The following is a 23,080-nucleotide window of genomic DNA, read 5'->3' on the forward strand; positions in this document are numbered from 1 at the left end:
CCTGGGCTGCTTCGGCTGTTACCACAGAACACCATCGGGTATTCCAATGTAGTATTTCACCTTCCATAGCACCCTCCAGCCAGAGACCTAAAAGTGCTTTAGCAAACATGAACTAAGCCTCACAATAACCTCACAAATCCAGACTAAATTGCCCCCATTTTACAGATGGGGAAACTGAGGCACGGTCAGGTTTAGTGACTGACCCAAAGTTGCACAGCTAGGCAGGAACAGAGTCTGTCTCTCCCAATTTCTTCTCCTTAGTCACAAGACCTTTCTTCCACAGGAGGAAGGGAACCCCTTCCCCAATTGGCCCTGCTCTGTTTTCAGGTGGCAGAAGAGGAGAAACCCAGGGCAAAGGTCTGAGCTCTTCCCCCCTGCAGCATCATATTAAGACTCACTGTAATATCCTGGAAGCTGGGCTTTGGGAGAACGGCAGGTGATTCAAATACAGCAGTTTACAGGTTACAATAAAAACCATAAAACACACTTTTAGGTGACCCAGAGGAGGGAAAAAAAGAAGCTAAAAAAAAGCTATTCACAGTTCACCTGCCTGTGCTAGGAAAAAAAAAAAAAAATACAAGTCACATTCCCTTCCCCGTAGATTCCAGCCCCTCCCAACCCGCAATAAAAAGAAAATATTGAATGTTAGTTAGGCTTAACAAAGCGTTGAGGTTACAGATGCAGTAAACCAGCACAACTGGCATACTGCCTAGAACAGCACAGCTTGATATAAAAGTTGCTTTCTTAAAATCACTTCAAAACCAATTTCTGTATAAGAGGATTAAAAGTAAATTAGATATGAATTCAAAATCAGTGTAGAAATCTACAGTTCTTATCAAAGACAGGATACAGTATTCACTTTGATAGTAAAACTCCAAGTGTGTCACACACACCTGACCCAAGGGACTTGTTATACCAGTAACAGTCAATATAAAAGGTTATTGCTCTAGCATCTCTCAGTAGAACATGTTTAACAAGAGCACAGAAAAGGGAAATACCAAGGGGCTGACAGGTCTCATTAGCAAAGAGAGGAAGAAGAAAGGATATAAAGTTTGGATCTTTTTTTTCCTGGCTTCTTAAACCCCTCCACTTCTCCCCGCTCTTGTGACAGTTTCAGGCCCCGATAGATGAGAGAGTTTCAGGCCAGATAAACACACACACGTCACAGTCGCTCATGACAGGGCTGGATGAAAAAGGCTGTGCTCTAATCTCTCTGCACCTGCTTTTAAAGAAGGGACGATGCCTCTTCCTCTCTCCCTGGAGCAGCAGGCCAGGGGAGCAGATGCACTGAGCAGGCCTGGGTGCTGACAAAGGTGCCCGCCATGGGATGTCACCCACAGGAGCGGACATCAGTGCTGAGGGATGGTCAGGGCTTACTGCACCTCCTGCTCCAGTGTGTTGAAAAAAGGCAGGGAATAACAAACTAGGGAAAAAAAAAACAAAACAAAACACCCCACACAGTAACATCTTGATTCCTCTTAGCAAAAACAAAACAAAAAAGTAAGTGGTATCATCTCCTTACAGTGTAATGGAACTGGAGAGACCCTTGCAGGGTCTTGGCTGCCTGTGCTGATGCTCTTGATCTCAGTAAGTCACACGCGCCACGTGGCTCCAGAGAGCCAGGGTGGCACTGAGATCACAGGGCGCCCTCGCCCCGCTATCGCTCAGACTGCAGGCCTGCAGACAAAAGCCTGAGAAAGAGGTGTCAAAGCAGAGGGCTGTGTCGTCTGCAAGTGTCACGATTTACTCAGGGAGCTGCCACAGGCTGAAACGTACTGGCAAAGAGTGCCAGGAGGGGGCTGGGTAAAACCTCCCTGTTGGAGCCCTCGGGCGAAGCTCAGCTGTCAGTCACACACACAGACACGCACACCGCAATGAGGGAACTCGGCCTCTCTCTACTGAGACACAGCAAGGGCATTTCCAGTTTAATGGTCCGTCTCATCTCTGGATCTACTGCCTCTCCATAGCAGCAGAAAGCGCTCCCACCCCACCCCGCCCCACCCTCCTCCCCTGCCTGGTAAGATTTCTAAATCACAGTAATGTTCAGAGAGACAGAACTGCCAAGGGGGTGGCAGAAAGATGCTTAGCGCCCATCTAGGATGCCTTTAACAGAAGAGCTTGAGAAAGCAGTTCTGGCAGTAGGGCTTGTCGTTCTGTTCTTTGAAGGTTCCTTTGTTGAGCTGCTTGAGGCAGAAGGCACAGACAAAGTGTTCGGGGTGAAATTTCTTGCCCATAGCAGTGATGCAGCGTCCTGTGATGGGCTTCTGGCAACCGGAGCAGAGCGAGCCGCGGCGCTCGTGGTAATGCACCTCGCAGTAGGGCTGCCCGTCGTGCTCAAAGAAGCTGCCATTGATGAACGGGATGAAACATTCCTGCAGGAGGATAAAGCAGAAGGGGACAGATTGTGTAACAAGCTGGGGATGCAGGCAGCTCCACAAGCCGCCTCTGCTCTGTGGCACAGCCTAGCTGCACTGTGAGCAGCATCAACTGCTGCCTTTCAGCATCATCCTGTTGTTCAAAGAGCCAAACTCTGAAGGGTGTCCAAGGAAAGGCTGATAGACAGATACAGCCACAAGCAAGGGAATTAACCATGCTTCTCCCCACAGCTGGTTTCACTTCTCCAAAAAAAATACTACAGACGAGCAACCAGATGCGTCCAGCCAGGAGAAAGGAGAACACTCCTTCCCCTGAAATGGGAAACACTGCAGCACCTTTCCCTTTTTTTTTTTTTTTGTTTAAAATCTTACTTCAGCTTCCCCACAATGGCATGCTGAAGCAGGGACCAACAGACTTTCATGCAGCAGAATTTTGATGAAGATTGGACTGGTTCCAGCTGAGAAAATGAGGCACAATTAATCTTTACAAGTGACCTCTTCAGAATGGCTGGCATTACACAGGTACGCTTTGCGCAGGATCATCCATCCTGAAACATCTCCACCAGATACACACACTGGGAGAAACTGTTTGTTCTACAGTGCTAATGATTTTGAACAGATGAGAAGAGGATACACCAGCTATGTGCTTATTAGCATCCAGAGCTCCTCACCCCCCTCAGTGTCAGGCAGCTGAGGATGCTACTCTTCAGAACCTGCCATAGAAGCACCCACCATCCCCACAAGACTGGGGAGACTCCCCTCCTTGTACGAGTGGGCAACTGAGGCAGCAGGGTGTGAGGGAGAGCCGAGGATACTGCCAAGTTTCCTGAGCAGATCAGCAGCAAGGCCCAGACAAGAGAGATTTCCAGAATCCTGGTTTTGCTCAGCCCCAACACCATCCTCTTCCCCAGGGAGGACACACAGTATCACACACAGCTGGACCCCAACATGTACACAGAAGTCCAGCAAAGAGCACACAGAGCCATGGATAGCTAAACACTCTCAATACCAGGACGAATGCAGTTTGCCTGCAGCGAGTCCAAGACTTTTCTAATGCTGACAATTAGTTCAATAAAGGGTCTCCTTCCTCAGTCAGCAGGACAGCTGGAAAGTCTGCTCTGCTTTAGCAAAACCAGGACGAGAATCCTGTCTCGTGCCCTGGAAGGCATCAGTGTTGGCCCCACGGATACAGGCAGTGTGGCAGCTGGGGGAAGGAAAGCAGAAGTGCTTGATAGAAGCCTCAATCTCTGCACAACAAGGCACAGCCCTCCCCAGCCCCACACAGTCAGGACTGCTATCTTCTGCCTCCGCTGTCTGCACGCCATTCTGGGAGCCACAGACAGTTCTGGGCAGGCAGTCCCAACAGCATGGTGACAGTCTGCTCTGAGCATCATACCAGCAATAGGCAGCTTGTGGTTCTACTGTTTGTTCTGGTCTCTGCCTTTCTTTCCCACTCTAGGAAACACTGGCTGATTTTGCTCATCTCTTGGGGCCTGTAAGAGTTAATATTTGCAAGGCTCTCTGAAAGAGTGCCAAGCATTTAATCTGCAGTATTCCTGTTTATTATGTCTGTTGTATGGAGCCTGCCACCATTTCACTGACTTACATGTTTGTCTGAACAAGGTCAGTCTTATTAGTTTACATTGTCAGATGGAGCATGGAAGATCCTCAAAATCTGATTGCTGAAGCAAGTGCTTAGAGAGAAGCCTAGCTTATAATTATTTAAAGGTCACAGAAAATGTCTGTTTATCTGTGAGCTGCTGCAGAAGCCCATAATTGCAGCTGGGAACAGAAAGAGCAAAGCAGCTAGAAAGTTTAATGTAAATAGGCAGAGGAACAAGAAGGTGTTTGGTTGCTGACATGTTTTTATCTTGTGGGGCTGGCTGCCCTTCACTACCCCACAGGTGCCTTTTCCTGATAAGGGAGCAGATGCCTGCAGGGTGGAAATGAGAGGGGTCGTACAGCAGCAGCAAAGGATCTTGGGTTTCTTACCCGACAGACAAAGCATTCAGGGTGCCACAGGGTGTTCAAGGCAGAGATGTAGTTTTCCAGGATAGCCCGGGCACAGCCGCCACACTTGGGAGCAAACATGTCAAAGTAGTCCTTGCGGCAATAGGCTTTGCCATCCTTCTCATGAAATCCTGCCAAAGGAGAAGAGAGGCGAAGAGCATCAGCTCCTGATCTTTACCTATGGGCAGCCAAGCTCTGCAGGGTAACCAGTGTGGGTAGGATCATCCTTCCCCCTGCTAACACACGCAGCAGGTGGCTGTTCCTTGTTCTGCTGCCCTCCCTGTCCCACGCGCACACACATACCCTTCCTCTCCAGGGGGGAAAGCAGATTACTGCTAGCATCCTTCCCCCATAAACAGCTACATCCCTTGGAGTTCCATCTTCAGTAGTTCCCCAGGCACCTCTCAGGCTGTCCCCTAACAGCAGCCCTGCCTTACACACTTGTCTACAGTTCAGGGAGGAGATTGCAGAAACCAGCAATACCTTCGGGTCCAAAGAAAGCTCCACACTGGGCACAGAAAAAGTGTTCAGGGTGCCATGTCCTGTCCAAAGCCGTCACCACTTTCTGTTCAGAAGACAAAGTGCAAGTCACGTAAATGATTACTTCAGCTTGGAGGTAAGGGGGGCTGGGTAGGGGGGAAGAACACATTAATGTTGGTACTGACAAGAGCATGCATTAAAATAGACTGCCCTTTAGAGAGCTGAGTCAATTCTCCCCCTGCCTCTGGCTTATTCAGGCTTTCCCCACTGCACACTTTCTTTTACCCTAAAAGGATCTTACACACTGCTTCCTCCCTTATACAGGGCCCCGTCCAGCTCTCAGGACTAGCACTGGTGCCTGTTACTACAAGCTACCAACAGACAAAAGCTGAGGAATCATTACTGGAATGATGGAGCCATGTGGGGTTCTGAAGGAGCTTCAGTGAAGGTAAGAGGGACTAACTCCTCTCACTAGTGTTAAAAATTTGACTGGGCTAAGTTGTTTCCCTTTCAGAGACAGGGCAAAGGAAAAATAGAAATTCCCAAACAAAATCTTCCATCCAGGACATGTGGGTAAAGTGGAGTTTTTAACATCCGAGTCTGCAGCACCTTGCCAGCACCCTTAATCCCCCCAAGGAACTCACATCAAGGATCGGCCCATTGCAGTAGTAGCAGCGAGGGGAGAAGAGGTTGTGATAGTCTTTCTCGCAGTAGGGTTGACCATCCCGTTCAAAGAAGTTCCGCGACCCGATCTCCTCCTGGCAGTGGGTGCAGACGAAGTGCTCAGGGTGCCAGGTTTTCCCCATGGCTGTAACTACCTGTTGGGAAGACAAATTATGAAGGACAACTCTTATCTCCCTCTCCCCTAGACCACATGACAAGATACCAGCTGGAGGTCAGCAAGAATGACAAGTTCTACTACTCAAGTGAGCCCTGGACTGGGGTAGCATGAAAACTGAATTACCTATCATCTCAGGAGAGGGCAGTCCCTCAAGGGCAGGGTAGAGGTCACTGGAGGAGCTTACAGCGTACCTAGCCAGTGGATAAATACAGTACTTCAGTTTCTCCAGCATCTCCAGTCTCTTCAGCCTCACGAAACAGCCCTCCCCATTACTCCCAGCTGCAGCCCAAGACTCAGCAATGAGACAGCACCTTCAACTCACCTGCCCAGCAATAGGCTTCTTGCAGGCTCCACAGACACCTTTGGCAACGGTAGCAACACCCAGTTTGTTCAGGTCAGACTGGAGACTTCCCAGCATGGTGTCCAGCTGACTGCCAGGCTTGGAGGCTGTGGATGGAGGGGAGCTGCTCCCAGCCTTCCCCTGCGCCATGAACTGCAGGGAAGAGAAAACAAAGACTGTAAGGCAAGTGCTGCTGTGCTTCCAAGATAAATGCCTGCTGTTGCTGCCAGTGGCTCCTCTGTAGAGACAGACAGGAGATTGCTAGGAGACAGCAGAAGCCTGTGAGAGCCAGGGTCAAGTACACACATGTATTCTGCCCATGCAGAGCCATGCAGAGAGCCTGGGATATGTAACAGCAGAGCTGTGAACCAAGGATTTGATTTTCCTTCACTGGGCACACAGCAGAAGTCACCAGCAGATCCCAAGCAGTCAGTACAGCGCGCTCTAAACTTCTGCCAAAAATCTCCTTTTATTTTATCAGTTCCTGGCCAGCTGACAAAGCAGAGACACCATCCAGAGGGCCCCTTCTCCTTGACCTCTATTTCTATGCTGTTGCTCTCTCTCTGTTGTCACTTTCTCCTCTCTGACAGAAATCCCTCTCCTCCTCCTCCTCTTACCTCCCTTTCAGCTAGAATATCTTCTTCCTTCGCCTCCCTCTGCACCACCTTCTGCAGATCTTTTTGCCAAGTCTCCTTTGCCCCCATCAGGTGGCTCTCACCCCACGCCTGAGCTAAGCAAGTGGAAGCAGGAAGGAAGTAACTCTCTCGGAGCTGCCTGCTGTTTACCTACAGAGAGGGCAGTGCATCCACAGCAGAGCCCTAGCAGAGAGGACTGCAACGCAAAGACTGCCACGTCTATTGTCGGACAGCTGGAAATGCACAGGGGTAGGGGGGAAGGGATTAAGATAGTTGTCTCAGAGGCTGTTTCTGAAACTCACAGCACCACAGTACACATGGCTTGGAAAGGCTTCCCAGAGGAGGGGGAGAAATATTTTACTTAGGTTCAGAACTTATAAACAAAGTGTATGTTCTCTTTAGCCACCAAAGCCCCCTTTGCAGACAAACCACAATAATGAAATGCAGATTATTGTAGCTGACGTTGCACTGCAATAGCTACTGTCAGGTTTAGAGAGACCCAGAAAAGTCCCTCCCTGAGATGTTGGTCTGGAGCACATTTTCTTTTACTAAGAGGATAGATTAAAACAGACATAAAATCTATGCTTGTGAACAACCCACCAGTCTGCTGCTGGCACAGCCAGGGGAGTAGGGACACAATTCAGAGGCTTCAGAGCATTGGCAGAACCTGCCCTTCCAGCCGCAGGAGGAGCTCTATTCCCTGTCCTGTACTTGTAGTCTTCACTCAATGACAAACTCTGGTTTCTACTTGTTTCTACAAAAATTCTCATGACATAATTTAAGCTTTTTTACACACACATATACACACATATTCCTCAGCTTTACGTCACATGCAGCATGACTCCCAATGAAGTCTAACACACAGCTTTTCCCCTCCTCCCTGCCATCCCATAACTCACAACCTCTCCTAGTCCAGCAGCACACAGCAGAGCCATCACACCCCAACGTTCTGAGCCTAAAACAAACCCCCTGCCACACAGCAGTTATTTGCTACCAAAGGGTTACAGTGAATGTCTCCAAAGCACACCACTGCAAGGAGAGTTCTCGCAGCGGGAGGCAGCAGGCCTCTGTACAAAAACCCAGGCCAGAGTCCCCGGACAAAGCCAGGGCTTCCCGCGTGGCACAGCAGGAGGAAAAGGGCTGGACCGTGTCAAGGGAAGCATATCCCTGTGTCAAGGGAAGCGTATCCCTCTCTCGCTCTACCAAGGGGTTTGCAGCCACCAGGCAGGGCAGGCACAAATGTCGCACACAAATGATAAATACCATCTGGAGAGAAAGGAGGTGAGATGAATTCAACACGTAGCAAAGAGCACTTCACCCTTGCCTGTAGGGACCACAGGCTCCTGCAAGCCACAGCTGACCTCAGTGCAGGCACAACCACCTGCGCCCGCTGTACTTGGTACCTGGCCTGGCGAGCCAGCCTCCTCGACAGCTCACAGATGAGTCCCCACCCAAAAGAGGTTTGTTTCCATCTCCTGCACACAATGCCTGCTGCTTACAGGGGACATTCAGCACAGCATCCACATAAATTCATCATGCAAAGGCCCTTCAAATTCCCACCTTTCACCCCTGAGGTGTGCCATCAGTCTAGTTCAGCTAGGAGCTCTATGAGCAGCAAACCATGCGCTACAGGGTATCATCTACATTAATGGTGCTGGGAGCTCTCGAGCAGATCCCAGCATCGTCTGCAGCACACTCATCAACCAGCAGAGCACACCATGCTGAGCAAACAGAAAGGAGGTCCTGCCTTCTCAGGGGTGGGGGGGCCCAGGGGTGCATGAGCAGCCAGCAGATTGGCACTGTGGACAAGGGGAGGAGCAGAGGTCACCTGAAAAGTACAACAGTTCAAGATGTAGAGGTGGTTCCTTGCTCACTGCTTGAGAGCTGCCTGTACACATAACACTGCACACCACTGCACTGCTCATAGACATTAAGATTTCCCATCATCCTGAAGCTACAGCCCTTCCCTGATGGGACATGCTGAACAGCTCTTGATCATACCACCTCCTCCCCAAAATCCACTCGCACCGTGGACACCTGTCTGAACGTGCAAACACATGAAGGGCTGCTGATCTGCTCCTTCCAGTATTGAGATTTTGCCATCTTTTACTCCCCCCACTCCATGAAAGATTGTGGCAGGGAGAGTTGCAGTCTGTGTTTCAGAGCTACCTTCTTCATCTCAGAGGGAAATAAAGTCCCTGCTGCACAAAGTGATCATAAGGACAGACAGGAACCACACACACCCCAGCAGGTTATTGCACAGACACGTACTTTGCAGTGCTGGACAGGCACTGCTGGGATTAGATATTGCCAATGAGTCCTCTCTCCTCTCTAGCAGTTCAGAACAGCCTTTACCTGAACATTGCACCTACTGAGCTATCAAGTTGGGAGCGATAGTTGGACTGGAAAACACTGCTAAAAAAATAAACCAGAGAGAGAAGCCTGCCTGCATCTGTGGGAAGAGAGCATCATCTTCAGTCTGACAGCCAACAGAAACAACTGACTTGGTGCTAACGGTCCACATCTGGGGAGAACACGAACGCCTAGGATCTTCAGAAGGAGGGGTGCCCACAACAGAAAGCTCATGATAATCATCATCAGAAGTTTCCCACTGGAAGAGAGGCTGGGGAGCCAAGGTGAAGGAAGAGGAGACTGGACTAGGAGCTGGGGTAGACGGCACATGGGAAGGCTGCGGTAGGAGTGGGAGGAGAGGTGCAGGGCCAGAGGCATGAGAGGGAGCAACGTTAGCAGGGACTGTCTTTGCAGCTTCTTTGGAAGGCTGGAGCGGGGGAGAAGCTGGAACAGAGATCGTCCTCCTTGGGGGAAGCGGGGATTCTGGAGGAAAAACCACCTAGAAAGACATGGAGGAAGAAGAAAGGTGAATAAACCCAAAGAGGAACCAACAAGCACTTCCTGCAACAGGAAGGCTGGTTGTTACCAGTATGTTTATCTGAGGGGAAAAAGCAGCAAGAAAGAGAAGGGAACTAGAAAACTTCTCTGTGTAGCTCAAGGAAAAGCACCATCTTATACCCAGAACTTCCTGCACAGGTACAGTACTGGGAAAAACAAAGCAAACCTCTATGACAGACTTTCCAGTGTGGTTTTAAAAATAATCCCCACATGGACACTTGACACGTGATAGTAATAGACCGCCCAAACAGATACCATCACCAGCACCCTCAGATCCCACTCCAGTTCTTAAACAACAAGAACTAGGACCTGCATGCTGGTTCCCTTTTCAGGCCAGACAAGGGTGAGTAGAAAGACTTAGTTCTTCATTTTGTGTTGCTTAGGACACTCAGAAACTTAATCTGCACCTCCACTAAATGTTATCTGGACAGAGGGACATGCTGGAACTTCCCAGCACGTGTCCCTGCTTTCTACCTTCTCTACTTGCTGTCCACCATTCTGCTCTTCCCCCTGGGGTCTGACAGTGATAATGACCCCCTCTGTCAGCCAGTCATCCTGGCTTTTCCACTCTTCCTGTTCCTGTTTAGCGATGCCCAGTCTGTCCTGCAGCTCTTCAATCAAGCGATCTTGGGACTTGGTCTTGTGAAATATGGCAGGACCTAGTTTACGCCTTGGAGAGAGGTCACGATACATTGGATGCACATTCGAAGTCTCTTTTGTCCTCTTGATTAAAGATTTAATCTAAATGACAAAGGTAATAGTATCAGCAGAGAAGAACAGTGTCAGAGCAAGCCCCAAGATGCAACAGCACAAACTCAAGCCATTAGTGACAACTGCGAGCAGGAAGAGTGATGACATTTATTCCACAATGCCAAAATTCTTCTTGGCACAGCCCAGAACAGTGAGTCAGTGCAAGGAAAAACCCTGTAAGGATAATCACAGCAGCCAAAAATAACTATCTAGAAAAGGAAGGGAAAGATTAACCAGCAGGAAGCCAAGATAGGAGGTGCAGCACGACCACTCCACTGAGTTGTTGCTGTGAAGAAACCTCAGCATCACAAGGACACAGAGCAGCCTCTCTGCCCTTTACAGGCATAAGACTCTTGGTCAGAGATGTCTGGTGCACTGAGCGTACTTCCACCGCTGGAAGGAACACTAAGAGCTCCAGCAACGAGACCTAAAAAGGCTAGCAGAGCAGAGGAGCTGCCAACCCAAGTCAGGAACATCCTCCGGTGGCATGAAACAGCCCTTTAACTTTTCAGAAGCCTCTGTGGACTGAACCTTACCCCAGTTAGGGAATAAAAGTCCATTTCACAGGGAATTCCCTACAGACTGCCATGTTCTGTGCTGCTGACTGACATGCAGAAGAGACCACAAGATAAAGCTGAGGATTTCAAACCGCCGTGACGTGCAGCTGTCGCTAACACTGCTCAGAGCTGCGTGCTGTTAGTGTGGGTGAGTCTGGGCACACTCACACCACACACAACATGTTAGTGCGCTGTCAGAACAGCCCCAGCTAGTACTCATCCTACTCCTACATTCATTCAGTGCCTGCCTGGCCTGATGCAGAAATCCTCTCAATGGGTGGTTTGGAGATGCATGGCAGATCCCATTCAGCTTTCCAGACATTTTCAGCAGATTCTGGAGCGACTGCAGAGCTTCTGAACTGCTCATTTTCCTGGTCTCCTCCAGCTTTGTTCATGTTAGCAGTACCTGCCTTCCTAGGAGTTCTCTCTCTGCCCTGCCTCTTCCTGACCAGCTCAGGACAGCCATCTACCTTGGTTTCATGTGGTACTTCAGCTTTTAGATCCTGTCCTTGCTCCACTACAAAGCCCAACTGGTTTTTAGTGTCTGGGAAGACATGACATCGATCCAGGGCCACAACAGAAGGTTCATACACAGGATTCAAAGCGCTGTCATTCTTTGCATGTACCTCTGGCACATGTGCAGACTGCTCCAGGGCCCACAGCTCATCTAAAGCTGTTTCCACATTTCTGCCCTGGGAAGGAAGGGCTGAATTGTCCCTGAATGCTCCCTGCTGATCCAGCTCTTTAGGTATCTGCCCCCTCCCTTGACCATTTAAAGTGTTTGAAACTGGTACAGTTGAGATTTTGGAGTCAGTTCTCTGCTCCTTCTTCTCAGACTCTTTTGCCAAACCGCTCTCTAGGCCTTGGGCCTCCACATTAGCAGATCTAGACAGAAGCTCCACACTGGAAGCTGGCACAGCCTGGAAAACATTTCTAGGAGGGTCAGGCTTTCTGCTCGGCCCCAAGCTTGCAGAGGTCATCTGCTCCCCACGAGTAGCAGAACCAGAAGAGAATCGTGGTGGGGGCACAGGGACCATTTGTGGCAAACAGGGCATATGTGGAGGAGCGGCAGAATGCCCTGAAGAAGGCAGAACTACGGTGTTACTGCCTGCCTCAGTGCAGAGGACTGCTGAGGGGGCAGATGTTGGCACTGCCGAGTCCCCACTGTGACCTGCAGAAGGGTGTTTGGAATGAGATAGCACTGTTAAGCTGTGAGGAGTGTTGCTGGAAGCTGCATTTGCTGAACTGGGAACTGGTTCTAGGGACGGTTCAGAAATCAGAGACATAGTGGAACTAGTCTGCAAAAAAGGAGACAGAAGGAATAAGGAGAGAAAGAGATAGAGACAGAGGTAAGGAGAAGGAAAAAAGCAAAGAATTAAGCGTTATAGCAATCACAACCTCCAAATCAAAGAGCCATGTTGATCCAAAGCCTTACTTCCAAAAGTAAGGAAGGAAAATGAGATATCAAAGAGCAGAACCAGTATGACATTGTGCTGATCTTCACAGGAAATTACGGGAGATGAAGTTCTACAGCCATCAAAATCCTTCACTTATGCCCTCCTTCTAAGTGATAGCTCATGCGTTCACCTGCAGCTGTGATAGGGGCACACAGCAGCTGCTGGGAAGCCAGCTACAAACCCAGGAATGTCTAGCCTGTGAGTAAAGGTCACGTTAACTTACTCATAGTCAGACATGTAAATTTTACATTTCAAAGCTGAAAAAAAAAAAAGCAATCAATGAATAGAACAAAGCATGACATTTTCTTCTTGATACACTAATAAAATGCTCCAGTTGGCTGAGTACATGGCAATGAAAACAAAGCTTCAGGGCATTCACAGCATGAACAGATGACATGGGCTTTGTTCTATTCACATCACTAATCTCACCTTGGATGTGACACATACTGAATCTATTCGAGTCTGTCAGTCACTCCACGCCCTTGTAAGCATTGCTTAGGTGGCTAGATTAGCCTCTTTCCCTTAGGCCAAAGGGTCCACATTTACACTGTAATAAAATCACTACTAATTTTGATCCAAAATACACTCTAACAAGAGCAAGTGATAGAGTTTTTCATTCTCCTTGACTTACAGGATCTTCTGAAAATGAAAGATCCTGGTTCTTACTTTCCCCATTTTCAGTAGTTCCTAGCTAAACTCTAGGAGACATCCTTTTTCTTAAAAAGGGAAAATCAGAACAGTGGCTTGGACAAGTTCACACACCAAGTCAACCAAAGTCCAATGCTGAGCCCTATCAGTTTTATAAACATATCCACAAAGGATTTCCAAATCCAAGAGCTCTCAAGACCTGCTCTGATTCTTAAGTTACACTTTCCAAAGAAGCCTCAAGAAGTTAGATGCTTATGGTCTAAGGTAGTGGGGCACATAACTTCCTAAGCCCATGGATGGTATCTCAGTCTCTACTTACCTTTCTGAGATACTTATCATGAATAAAAGGATAAAATTAACCAGAACATGCACAAAATCTGCCAGAAGATGGAAGAGACATATACCTTCAGCTGACTCAAGCTGCTACCACCCCGAGGGGTCAGGAGCTACAGGAAGACCGTCGGTGCTCAGAAAGGAAGGAGCAATAGGGGACCACAATTTATTAGAATTGCTCCTCCCCTTGAGTAGCACAGCAAGACCCACAGTCACAGCAGAGATGAAAAGGACTAAGTACATTCAGTAGTTCAAATGAGGGAATTTCTCAGTGTTGTGTTTCCCCTGTATTTTGCCTAAGCAGAACGCACCTGTAAAAGTAACCCAGTTTCCACTTAGTTTCCAGGCCTAAAACGAAGTCAGTCATTTTCAAGGCAAGACTATCATTTTGCTCAAAAGCAAGTATTTTCAGCATATTAAAAACATACTAGCTCCAAAATAAGAGCAACGGTTAAACACTCAACAGTAATAGAACAGTTAAATACAAGCATCTAGCTATGCAGTAAGCAGGCATCCTATTACACAGAAATGGCAGAGGTTGACAAAACAAGTGCATTAAGTAATCCAGTGCTCGCTGACTGATGAGCTAGATAAGCAAAATCAAATGGATTCTGTAAGCAAGAAGAATGAGCAACTCATTAAAGCGAGCAGAAGATGATAAAAGGGTAATGTATCAGTCTGTAATAGCACCTTTTACTCTGGAGTATGAGGGACATTAAGCATCAGTGCCTCCTTGCATCCTCGCCTAATGCAACTTCTAGTTGTACCAACTCCAACTAGTTACACATCATACTCAGTTTTTCTGTCCTATTTCTTGCAACCACACACAGGTCTGGCACTTGAACAACAGCCTTTCATCTTTCACCGTTGCAAACACTCCACTTCTCTTCCATCCTGCTACTGGTACAGTCTAGAAATTCATTTTTACAGACAAGCTAACCCCACTAGTTGGCACAAACAGAGGAGGTAAAACCAAACCAGGATTGAAGGGAAAATTAAACAACCTGGAGGACAGGAAAAAGTAAACTAACCATTAAAAACAGTCAATGACAATATTAACAAAAGGAAAATGATCACAGAATCCATGTTCTTTGTGCTTCAGGAAGAACGTTTAGACACAGATGAGTTCAATGTCTCGTGAAAATACTAATGCTGTATTTATAAAGGCCAAATCTTAGTCTTGCTGCATTTCAGTTTGCTCTCAGAGCTTAACCAGAAACTAAGCCAGGAAGGCAGGCAGTATTACAGAAGGCGGCTCATCTCTGCCATGCAGGTTTTATTGGAGTTGCACAAAGATTCTTAGGACTCTTCTCAAGACTGCAAAGCATTTGAACACCCACACTGAGAAATGTCCCCTCCCCGTATTTTGCAACGAAAACCTGCGCTGGGCAAGGTCATTCTCAGCTGCCAAGAGCTCACCTAGGAGCAAAGGCTGGTGGCAGCAACCACACCCCGAGCTTGTTTTCTGAGCCCTGAGAAAAGCAGCAGGGGCACTAGGTGATAGCTCTCAAGCTCCCACAGCGTGCGGAAGGAACAAGGCAGGGTACGCCAGCAGCACAGGTGGGAACTCTTCTCCAGCTTCACAGTTTTTTCAACCAGACTGAACAGACACTTGTGGATATCCTGCACTCTACCCTAGGACCTAATATGGAGGAAAAAGGCAACTTAAGGTGTCAATATTTGCAGTTGACTAAACACACACTACAGTAAGTCTAGAGAAAACAGTGAGTAACTCCTATATTCTCACAAAATGAAGTACTTGTGCCAGAAATAGCAGACTGAATGCAATTCCAGCAAGTGCAAGGCAAGCAAAGTGCCACAGAGCGTGCATGCTCATTCCCAGCAATGTGTGAACTCACACACTTGGTCAAAACTCTGGGTATTGTAACGACCTCCATGAAACCCAGAGCACACATCAAAAGCGCTCGCATGAACGGTGTCACAGACAGAACAACAAACGGCAAAGCTGTCACTGAATGCCCTGTCTACCTCTCCTCACACAACATTCCTCAGCTCTGGCTGCCCCACCTAAAGTCATGGTAGGAGAAGATGGAGTTCAGCACAGGCAAGAAGCACCAAGCATCAGCAGAATCTTCCATATGAGGAAAAACCAGAGTTAGGAACTTCCTTAGGATTAGAAAGCAGACTTGCATGTGTATGTAAGAAAGACAAACCCAACAATGACAACAGAGAGAATATATTAGGTATTTGCTTTCTCTACCTCTCTCAGAACAAATTCAACTGAACAATTCAGTAAGGCTATAAGCAAAGCAGCTGAAAAAGTAAGAAGAGAAAGTATTTTTCATTTTGCTATGATTATGGGTAAATGAAGTCTCATGACAATAAGCTCCACAGTTAATCATCTAGTGCAGGAATGATAACATACAGATATGAATAAAAGAACAAGTTATCCAAGTACATATGCCAAGTGCTCCACGTATGAAGGTGACCACGGGCAAGTTACTCCTGAGCTTATCCTATTATGGGATTTTTGTGCTACTTGTGACTGAAGTAGCAGTTCTTTTCCAACACAATAGTTCGATTTCCAAACAAGATTCTGAATAGTATTTGCCATCCTCTGCCCCCACAAGAAGCTCAGACTTTAATCCCACTTTGAGGTGAATAAGAGATATTGTTTTAAGATGGAAACGTTTGAAGTCTCCAGCTGTCTGATGCAAAGGCTTCAGTGCTCACACCACATGCCTGGAAGATCCTCCTCGGGAGAAGTAAATCAGGGTAAAAATACACTCCAAAGAGGAGGGTCATCCCACAGAACAGAGGAGCCTGGTCTCTGTCAGTAAGCAGACTGGTGTCCCATGCTCCCTTACTTCTTGTTAAGTTGTAGCACAGAAAAATAATTCACCCTGTACTGAGCAGTACATTGCTCATTATCTTTGGCAAACAAACTGCAGAACTGAAGGAAAAACAGATCCCGTAACTGCCTTACTCTGCCAGCGATGAGAATTTATAGCAGTCAAGAACACCTACAGCACGAATACCACCACAGGAAGTTTCTCAGAGCAAGTTTGAGAGGTAAAGAGGGCATTCTGGAGACTAACAAAGGTCAACAGGTGTGGCTAACAGGCAAGAGAGTCTGGGGGTGGGGAGGGACAAGATGAAGTATTAAGTTGTCATGATAGGTTACCTTAAAGTCAGAGAGAGATGCCATCAGCTCATCCAGTTCTCGTGTGGCTGAAGAAGCAGATATACGGGTCTGCTGCTGACTGGCAGTGACTCGCTGGGGGCTGCTCACCTCACCTTGGCTCACAGTGATTGCAGGGCTGGGGGCGGGGGGGGGGGGAGAAAAAGAAAAAAAAAGTGCATTTAAGCCTAGGAGAGCACTCCTAGACTGAAAGTCCCACTGCTCCCCCGGGAAAGCACAGCATGATGAGTTTCAGCAGCAGCGTCCACCCTGGCCAGCCCTCCCGCAGACCCAGCTTCCACAACACAGACAGACCCTGTCTCTCTGCCAAGCCTAACATCAGTGTGTACACACACACACCATCCATTAAGAAACAGATGATGACCAAACATTCATTTTGTCAGACAGTGGGTGTTTGTGATCATCTATAAATCTGAGTTTGAACAATCCACCTCTCGTAACATGACATGTATTTTTTCATACACAAGTAGATAAAAGAGCACCAGCATCTTCATGCACTTGCTTGGTTTCCAAGCCTTTAGATAAAGCCCATCTTCTGTCTGTCACTCTCCTGCAGCATCTGTCCCTACACTACAGTCACTCGTCTCACAAGAGTCTGTGCCACCCCACCCAAGTCAGCAACCACCAAAACACCACTCACACTGGACTTGGCACAGAGCTCTCCAGCTCATCCAGCAGGCTCTCCACACTGGGTCGCACATCTTCGATCCCACGTGCACCATTTCGCTTTGGCTTTTCTTTTGTAGGGGGAGCAGCCTTCCCTCCCACAGAGCTGCTGCTCTCCGGGACAACATAGTGAGATCCAGTCACGCTGGGCAGTGATGGGCTTCTGCTGGCTTCATCTTGAGAAAGAGGAGCAGAAAAGTCATTCAGACCCTTAGATCCATACATACGTGCTAATCACAGGCAAGAGCAACAAATTGCCCAGAAATCTTGTGGAACATCCATCTTTGAGGATATTCAGAACTTAAAGGTGTAAGGGCCTGAGCAACCTAACCTAACTTAAAAACTTTAGTTGGAGCCAATTTTGAAGTCAGCCTTGCTCTGAGCAGGATGCTGCGCCACAGACCTCGAGAGATCCCACCCATAATAAATGAATCTTTGAGCAGGGGCTGGAGGGGTCTCCCTCAGTGAGGATGCTAGAAGGGAAAAGCAAGCTACTATTTTGAGAATCAAACTAACCACTCCTACCAAATGTCTTGCTATTCCTTACCTGCTGGGAAGCCACTGGCGGGATTATGTTGAACAGCATTCAGTTCCAGAAGAAGTCTGTCCAGTTCTGAGAGGTTGCTGCCCAGAGAGGAGCTGGTCATTGTGGGAGATGGTTCTGCAGACTTCTGCTTGTTTGGGAAACTAAAGATAAAAGGGAAACGTGAAACTTCTATGTCAAGACACAGCAGAAGGATGGAGGGAAACTTACATTAGGTTCACAAAGTTTCTACATGTACTGTATTCTTTTCAAGTTGATGCTTTTAGCTCTGGGGGAAAGAAGATGTGGCTTTGTGAAATGACTACAACCCAGCCACTGCTCAGCCACATCTTCAGTTGTCAGTTACAAAGAAATAGCATTGATGGACAGGGCCTCAGGTTTTAGGACTGTGTGCTGTAGCAAAGAGTTAACCGTCTGCAGATCTGAGACACATAGAACAGCAGCACAACCATTAGCTCGCACACAGAAAAATTACTTGTTTCTGCTGACATCACACCAAACAGCAAAATCCTCCCCCCTGAAGCAAGTTCCCTTGCAGGGCTAGCACAGACTGGAGAAAGAGGCAAAGTACAGTCCTCAAGCTGTCAACAAAAAGTCAAAAGCAGCAGGTTATGTGGTAACCTCTTACAGCACTCAAGGTCTCTTTTCAAGTCCTCAAACCTTTAGTTTGGGGAACTCTAATCAATTTATAAGAAAGTAATCTGAAACTGTTTTCTACTGTGTTAAATACACAATCCTTGAAAGAAGTTTACCTGTGCACAAGTGCATATAAAACACTGGCTGTAATTATTGCTTATCCTACGTGGGTGATCCCATTTACCACACACATCTGAAAACTGTTTCAAAGCAAAACCTAGCACCAACGCAGTGATTTTTATAGTAATTACACTGTAATAACAGTCCTCCCATCATCAATGGCAGAGAAATTATTTTCTCCTAGTTTTACAAATGAAGAAATAACTTCTAATGCTCTAGAGGTTCTTATTTCATTGAAAACATACTTTCCAAATCCAAAATGGCAACTTCTGTCTTGTGCACACCACCACATCATGCTCAGAAAGTTAATATGTAACAGGCTTTAGGACTCTGACACCTGTCATACCAGTAACAATTATGAAATTCCATAAGGGCAGTTACTATCTTTTTCTTCAGACCAAAAAAAAAAAAAAATCCATAAATGCAATCTGAGGAGGGCATACTTCATCCTGAGCTAAGCACACAAGCTACAATTCACGCCAGACCCTTGTACAGGAGGACTTATGGCTATAATTACCTCGATTTTGTACTAATTACATACAGCCATCTGAAAAAATTGCAATTACTGACTCCATTGGGCCATCTCTGGATATGCCTGCCTCTACCCAGAATTAATTTGGTTGAAAGCTCAGCAGGAAGAACTGGGCACGGTTAGAACACGGCACCAGAGCAACACCAGTCTCCACAATGCAAAAAGGTACCCAGGACAGAGTGAACTCTAGAGGGCCATCAGAGATGGAGTTCTGACAGCCTCTTCCTCACTCATCCCCATGTCAGCAGAAAGCTCTGTCCTACAGCACAGCCTACTCCTCCAACCTCTCAGTGTAAGAGCAGCTGCCTTTGCAAGTATAAACTCGTTACCTACCTATCATCTAACGAGATGAAAGTTTTAAGCAGTTCAAATTTACTTGAAAATTCAAGTTACTGCACATGCTGCTACGCCACAAGTAACTGAGTTCCCCGGGATACCTGACCCAAAGGCCACCCGCCTCCTACAGAACTTTTGTGCTACTTAACAAGGGGATGGATTTGTCACCTGTCTCTGGATCATATCCTTCACAACACAATCCAGATCCTGTTCTGTCTGATGGAGCCTTAGGCTCGTCTGCAGCTGAGCAAATCAAAAGGCTGGGTCAACGTTTGAAGTGAGTATGAAAGGAACGCTGGTCTCTTACAAAAGACGTAATCAAAAACAACACAAGGCAACATAACATACACAGGGAGCAGTGTCCGCTCAAGCTGTGAGTCAGGCTTATCTCTTAAGAGGGACAAGATACCTGTAGACGTGTTCCTCTTCACTGGCACGGGGCGAAGGAGAGCTGAGCCCGTCTCGAGGAAGAGAGGCACTGGAGCTTTTGGCACTAGAGCTGTATACAGGAGACTGGGACTGAGGCTGTGGAAATGAGATTTGCATTAGAAACAGAGAACACAAAGCAAATATACTACTGCATTGCAACCCCACACATATATACCGCAGAACAAAACCCAACAGAAGGGAAAAAAATAAAAAAATCTGCTATCTAGCCAAGCCAGCCTCTACCAGATGAGCAACACCAGGAACAACTGTTCTCCACTTGCTTCAGATTTGCCTATGAGTCGCAGATCTGTGCTGGAAACCCCCAGTCTGCTTTCCACAGGCTACAAGACGATGACTAACACTAATCTCATCACACTACCATTTTGTTGGAACAGTGACGAGGGGTTTCAAATTATTTTTTGCAGTTTGCTCCGACCAGCTAGTTCTATTAAAAGCCCACACCTCCCTGCATTTCCCAACTCTGTTCACAGCCAAACTCATCCTCAGTTCTTGCTGTTCCCTCCCCTCATCTACCTCCTTAAGAGACACTGCACCAACAAAACAAGCATGCACTCTCCCCATCCGCATACATTCACTTACTTGCTGGTGGACGTATCTGGATACGTTGGGTTGCCACTGGTCTAAGGGGTCAATCACAGTGCCATTCAGGGCCTCACTGGAAGGCGGCGGGGGCACTGGAGGTGGCACAGCGATCTCCTGGTATGTGTGGTTTCCAGTTGGATAGGAGTAAGGTGTTTCCTCCGTTAGAAACACTGGTCGTTTGGAAATATGTGAGGTGGTGGATTCCAGGTCTGCCAGTAAGGCGTCTGCAGGAAAGCAAAAAAACCCACAGAAACCCCCCAGTCAAAACGGTAAAATCCTGGGCTACAGCTTTTTCTCTTTCATCTCATTCAGGATATCTGTAACAGAAGGTCTTTGGAAAGACTTTTCATCTAAGCGGTCTACTAAATGCCCTGAAAAACATTACTGCAGCCCAGGACCGAAAAGGTTAATCAGACTTCTAGTACAAAGAAAACATCAAGAGGTAACAAAGCAGCTAGAAAAACTGTGTCAGTCTCAGATTTTTGTCTTAACTGGAAAACTACCCAACAGCTAGGCTCACTGCACCCTGCAGAAGAGCAACCTAGGAGAAACCTGCCCAGAGATCAACTCGCAACAGGATATTGACACAGACTAATTACAGGCCCCACATCATCACAGAGTCATTTACTGTGGCCGCAGGCACTGCTTTCTGCAGGAAACAAGATCTCGGGAGGGGTTTTCTCCAGAGTCTAAGGTAGTGGAAGAAGCACGAAACTTTCAGATGAGTCCATCAGTGCAGCAGGAGTATGCGTTTCAGTTTTCCTAACAAAAATCCCTCTCGGTACATCACACAAACAGTTAACTAGTTTTCAGAGGTTGCCAGGTAAACGCCATTTCTTCTCCTGGAAACAATTCTGAACTTGCTGGGTGGAGACTGCTCACAAATTCCTGAAGAGAAGAAAAACTTCCACCAGCTAGAAACACCATCACTCATGCCAGGCAGAGGAACCCACGTCACACAGTCAGCACCTCTCAGAAATCTTAACGCAGGAAAAACGCTCTCCCTCAGCGATGGGACATGAAATGACATTCCCATCTTTCTGAGTTTCTCCCTGCAAACTACCCTCTGCCCATTCCCAACCCTGCACTCTTCTGCAGTGACTCACAGGCAAATCCCAACTTGTTGGACCTTCTGTCCTGTGAACCCACCCTGCGGAGCCCGCTGCAGTCCCTGGTGGGGGAAACTCCAGCGAGTGACTGCAGGTCCGCACTGTACTCACTTTCTAAAGAAAGCCTCGCTGGCCGGGCGCCCAGCCTTCCACTGGGGCAGCAAGCTCTCGCATACCTCTTTAAGGCTATTAGAGAGGAGCCGGTTCACTAGGGACATCAGCACTCTCCATTATAAGAGCATCAGGACATACCTGGCAGGTCCCTTTGGCGATGTGGAATTCAGCCAGACAACAGTAACGCAACTTCAGCAGCATTAGGAGAGGGGGGCTCTCAGAGACCCCCTGGATCTCCCTCCCCTCCGCACAGACCCAACTGTCTTCAGGTAGTCTCAGTTAGCAGGATTTGTCTTTCTCCTCCCGCACACAGCAAGTACTTGGTACTTGGGTTTGGGGTGTGAGGGGTCGGCCTGAGCACAGCCACCCCGCAGCATCCTCCACCAGGGTCACAAGGAGCTGAAATTATCAGGTGGCACCAGAATAGCAACGGAGCGACTGCTCGCCCTAATGGCTGCCTACCGGCTCGGAGAGGGCAGGCACCTGCCAGCTCAAAGCCACTTCCTGAGCAGAGCAGACCACATCAGCCAAGGCACTTAGCAACCCTTCAAGAAAATATATTAAAGGGTCAAATGGAGGACAGTATTAATGCATTACAAGATGAGGAAGGTGCTGCTTTTATATTCACTCTCTTCCACAAACCAAAGCATCACAAAAGGAAAAAAAAAACCCAGTGCTGCCCTCAGAGAACAGAATACAGCCATTAGCAAATTAAACACTGCATTAAATTAACTCCATACACCTTTCATTTAGACAAAAAGATGCTCCAAATCATTTAAGCCATAGGCATCTTCCTAGAGGGGCCAAAATACCCCAGAAGCAGATTCTCCAAAGAGATACAAGTTTTCTGCAGCTGGGAAAAAATGAACTTAATCTTCTTTTTAAGCAAAAGAACAGCTGGTGGATTCCAGAGCGAAAGGCACATACCTCAAGGGAACTGCTGAAGAGCTGCAATTCCTTCAACCTGGCAGGTCCTATGACTGGAGGTTTCGTGCACACAACCTCCAAGAGAAGTGCTATCCGAGAAGGTGTGGTTTTTGCTTCTCCCCACCAATGACAAAGGCAAATCAAACTCCACCAGGAAGTGAAAATCCTATGAGGGTGTTGGGCTCCTCCAGCCCTGCAGAGGGGACCCAAACCATTTTTCCACCCTCCACCCCCAGCCCTCACTGCTGGACAGGCAGATGTAACCATCTCGCCACAGAATCACCTCCTCGGCTCAGCACTCTGCTGAATGAACCATCGGACAGAAATCCACTGCTTTTTACTAACGGCTCAGGAGTCCGGCTAGATTTACGGGTTTACTTTTACAAGTCTGCAGAAGAGGGGTCTGGAAATGCCAGGAGCGCTCTGCCCCCAGGTTGTGAAGGAGTTAAGGAGAAGACATTACAGTTTAATGATTAACTTCCCCCATACCCTCCCCCTTCCTGACTTGAGCAAACAAGGCAGAGCTGAGGAACGGGAAGCGGAGGGAGGAGAAAAGGCTGGAGAG

At 47.6% G+C, this 23,080-nt stretch overlaps 1 protein-coding gene across 3 annotated transcripts in view; it reads right to left on the bottom strand.

The window, feature by feature from the left end:
- Positions 1-810: 810 nt before the first annotated feature.
- PXN (paxillin) overlaps positions 811-23,080 on the bottom strand; it is a 45,363-nt gene continuing 23,093 nt past the window's right edge. The window contains exons 2-14 of one of the 3 annotated variants that reach the window (XM_074887178.1): positions 20,363-20,589; positions 19,743-19,858; positions 17,713-17,852; positions 17,140-17,341; positions 16,482-16,617; positions 11,147-12,196; positions 10,066-10,332; positions 9,128-9,532; positions 6,029-6,199; positions 5,510-5,683; positions 4,869-4,950; positions 4,368-4,516; positions 811-2,372 (exon numbers count right to left, since the gene is read on the bottom strand). In XM_074887178.1, the coding sequence (XP_074743279.1) occupies positions 2,106-2,372; positions 4,368-4,516; positions 4,869-4,950; positions 5,510-5,683; positions 6,029-6,199; positions 9,128-9,532; positions 10,066-10,332; positions 11,147-12,196; positions 16,482-16,617; positions 17,140-17,341; positions 17,713-17,852; positions 19,743-19,858; positions 20,363-20,589 (3,386 nt within the window). In that variant the 3' untranslated portion in view covers positions 811-2,105. Of the gene's footprint in view, positions 2,373-4,367; positions 4,517-4,868; positions 4,951-5,509; positions 5,684-5,829; positions 5,898-6,028; positions 6,200-9,127; positions 9,533-10,065; positions 10,333-11,146; positions 12,197-16,481; positions 16,618-17,139; positions 17,342-17,712; positions 17,853-19,742; positions 19,859-20,362; positions 20,590-23,080 lie in introns of those variants that run through there. The other 2 variants (XR_012631296.1, XM_074887179.1) reach the window with 2 other exon arrangements.

This window comes from Strix uralensis, chromosome 17 (assembly GCF_047716275.1).
Source record: "Strix uralensis isolate ZFMK-TIS-50842 chromosome 17, bStrUra1, whole genome shotgun sequence".
Taxonomy (NCBI): Eukaryota; Metazoa; Chordata; class Aves; order Strigiformes; family Strigidae; genus Strix; species Strix uralensis.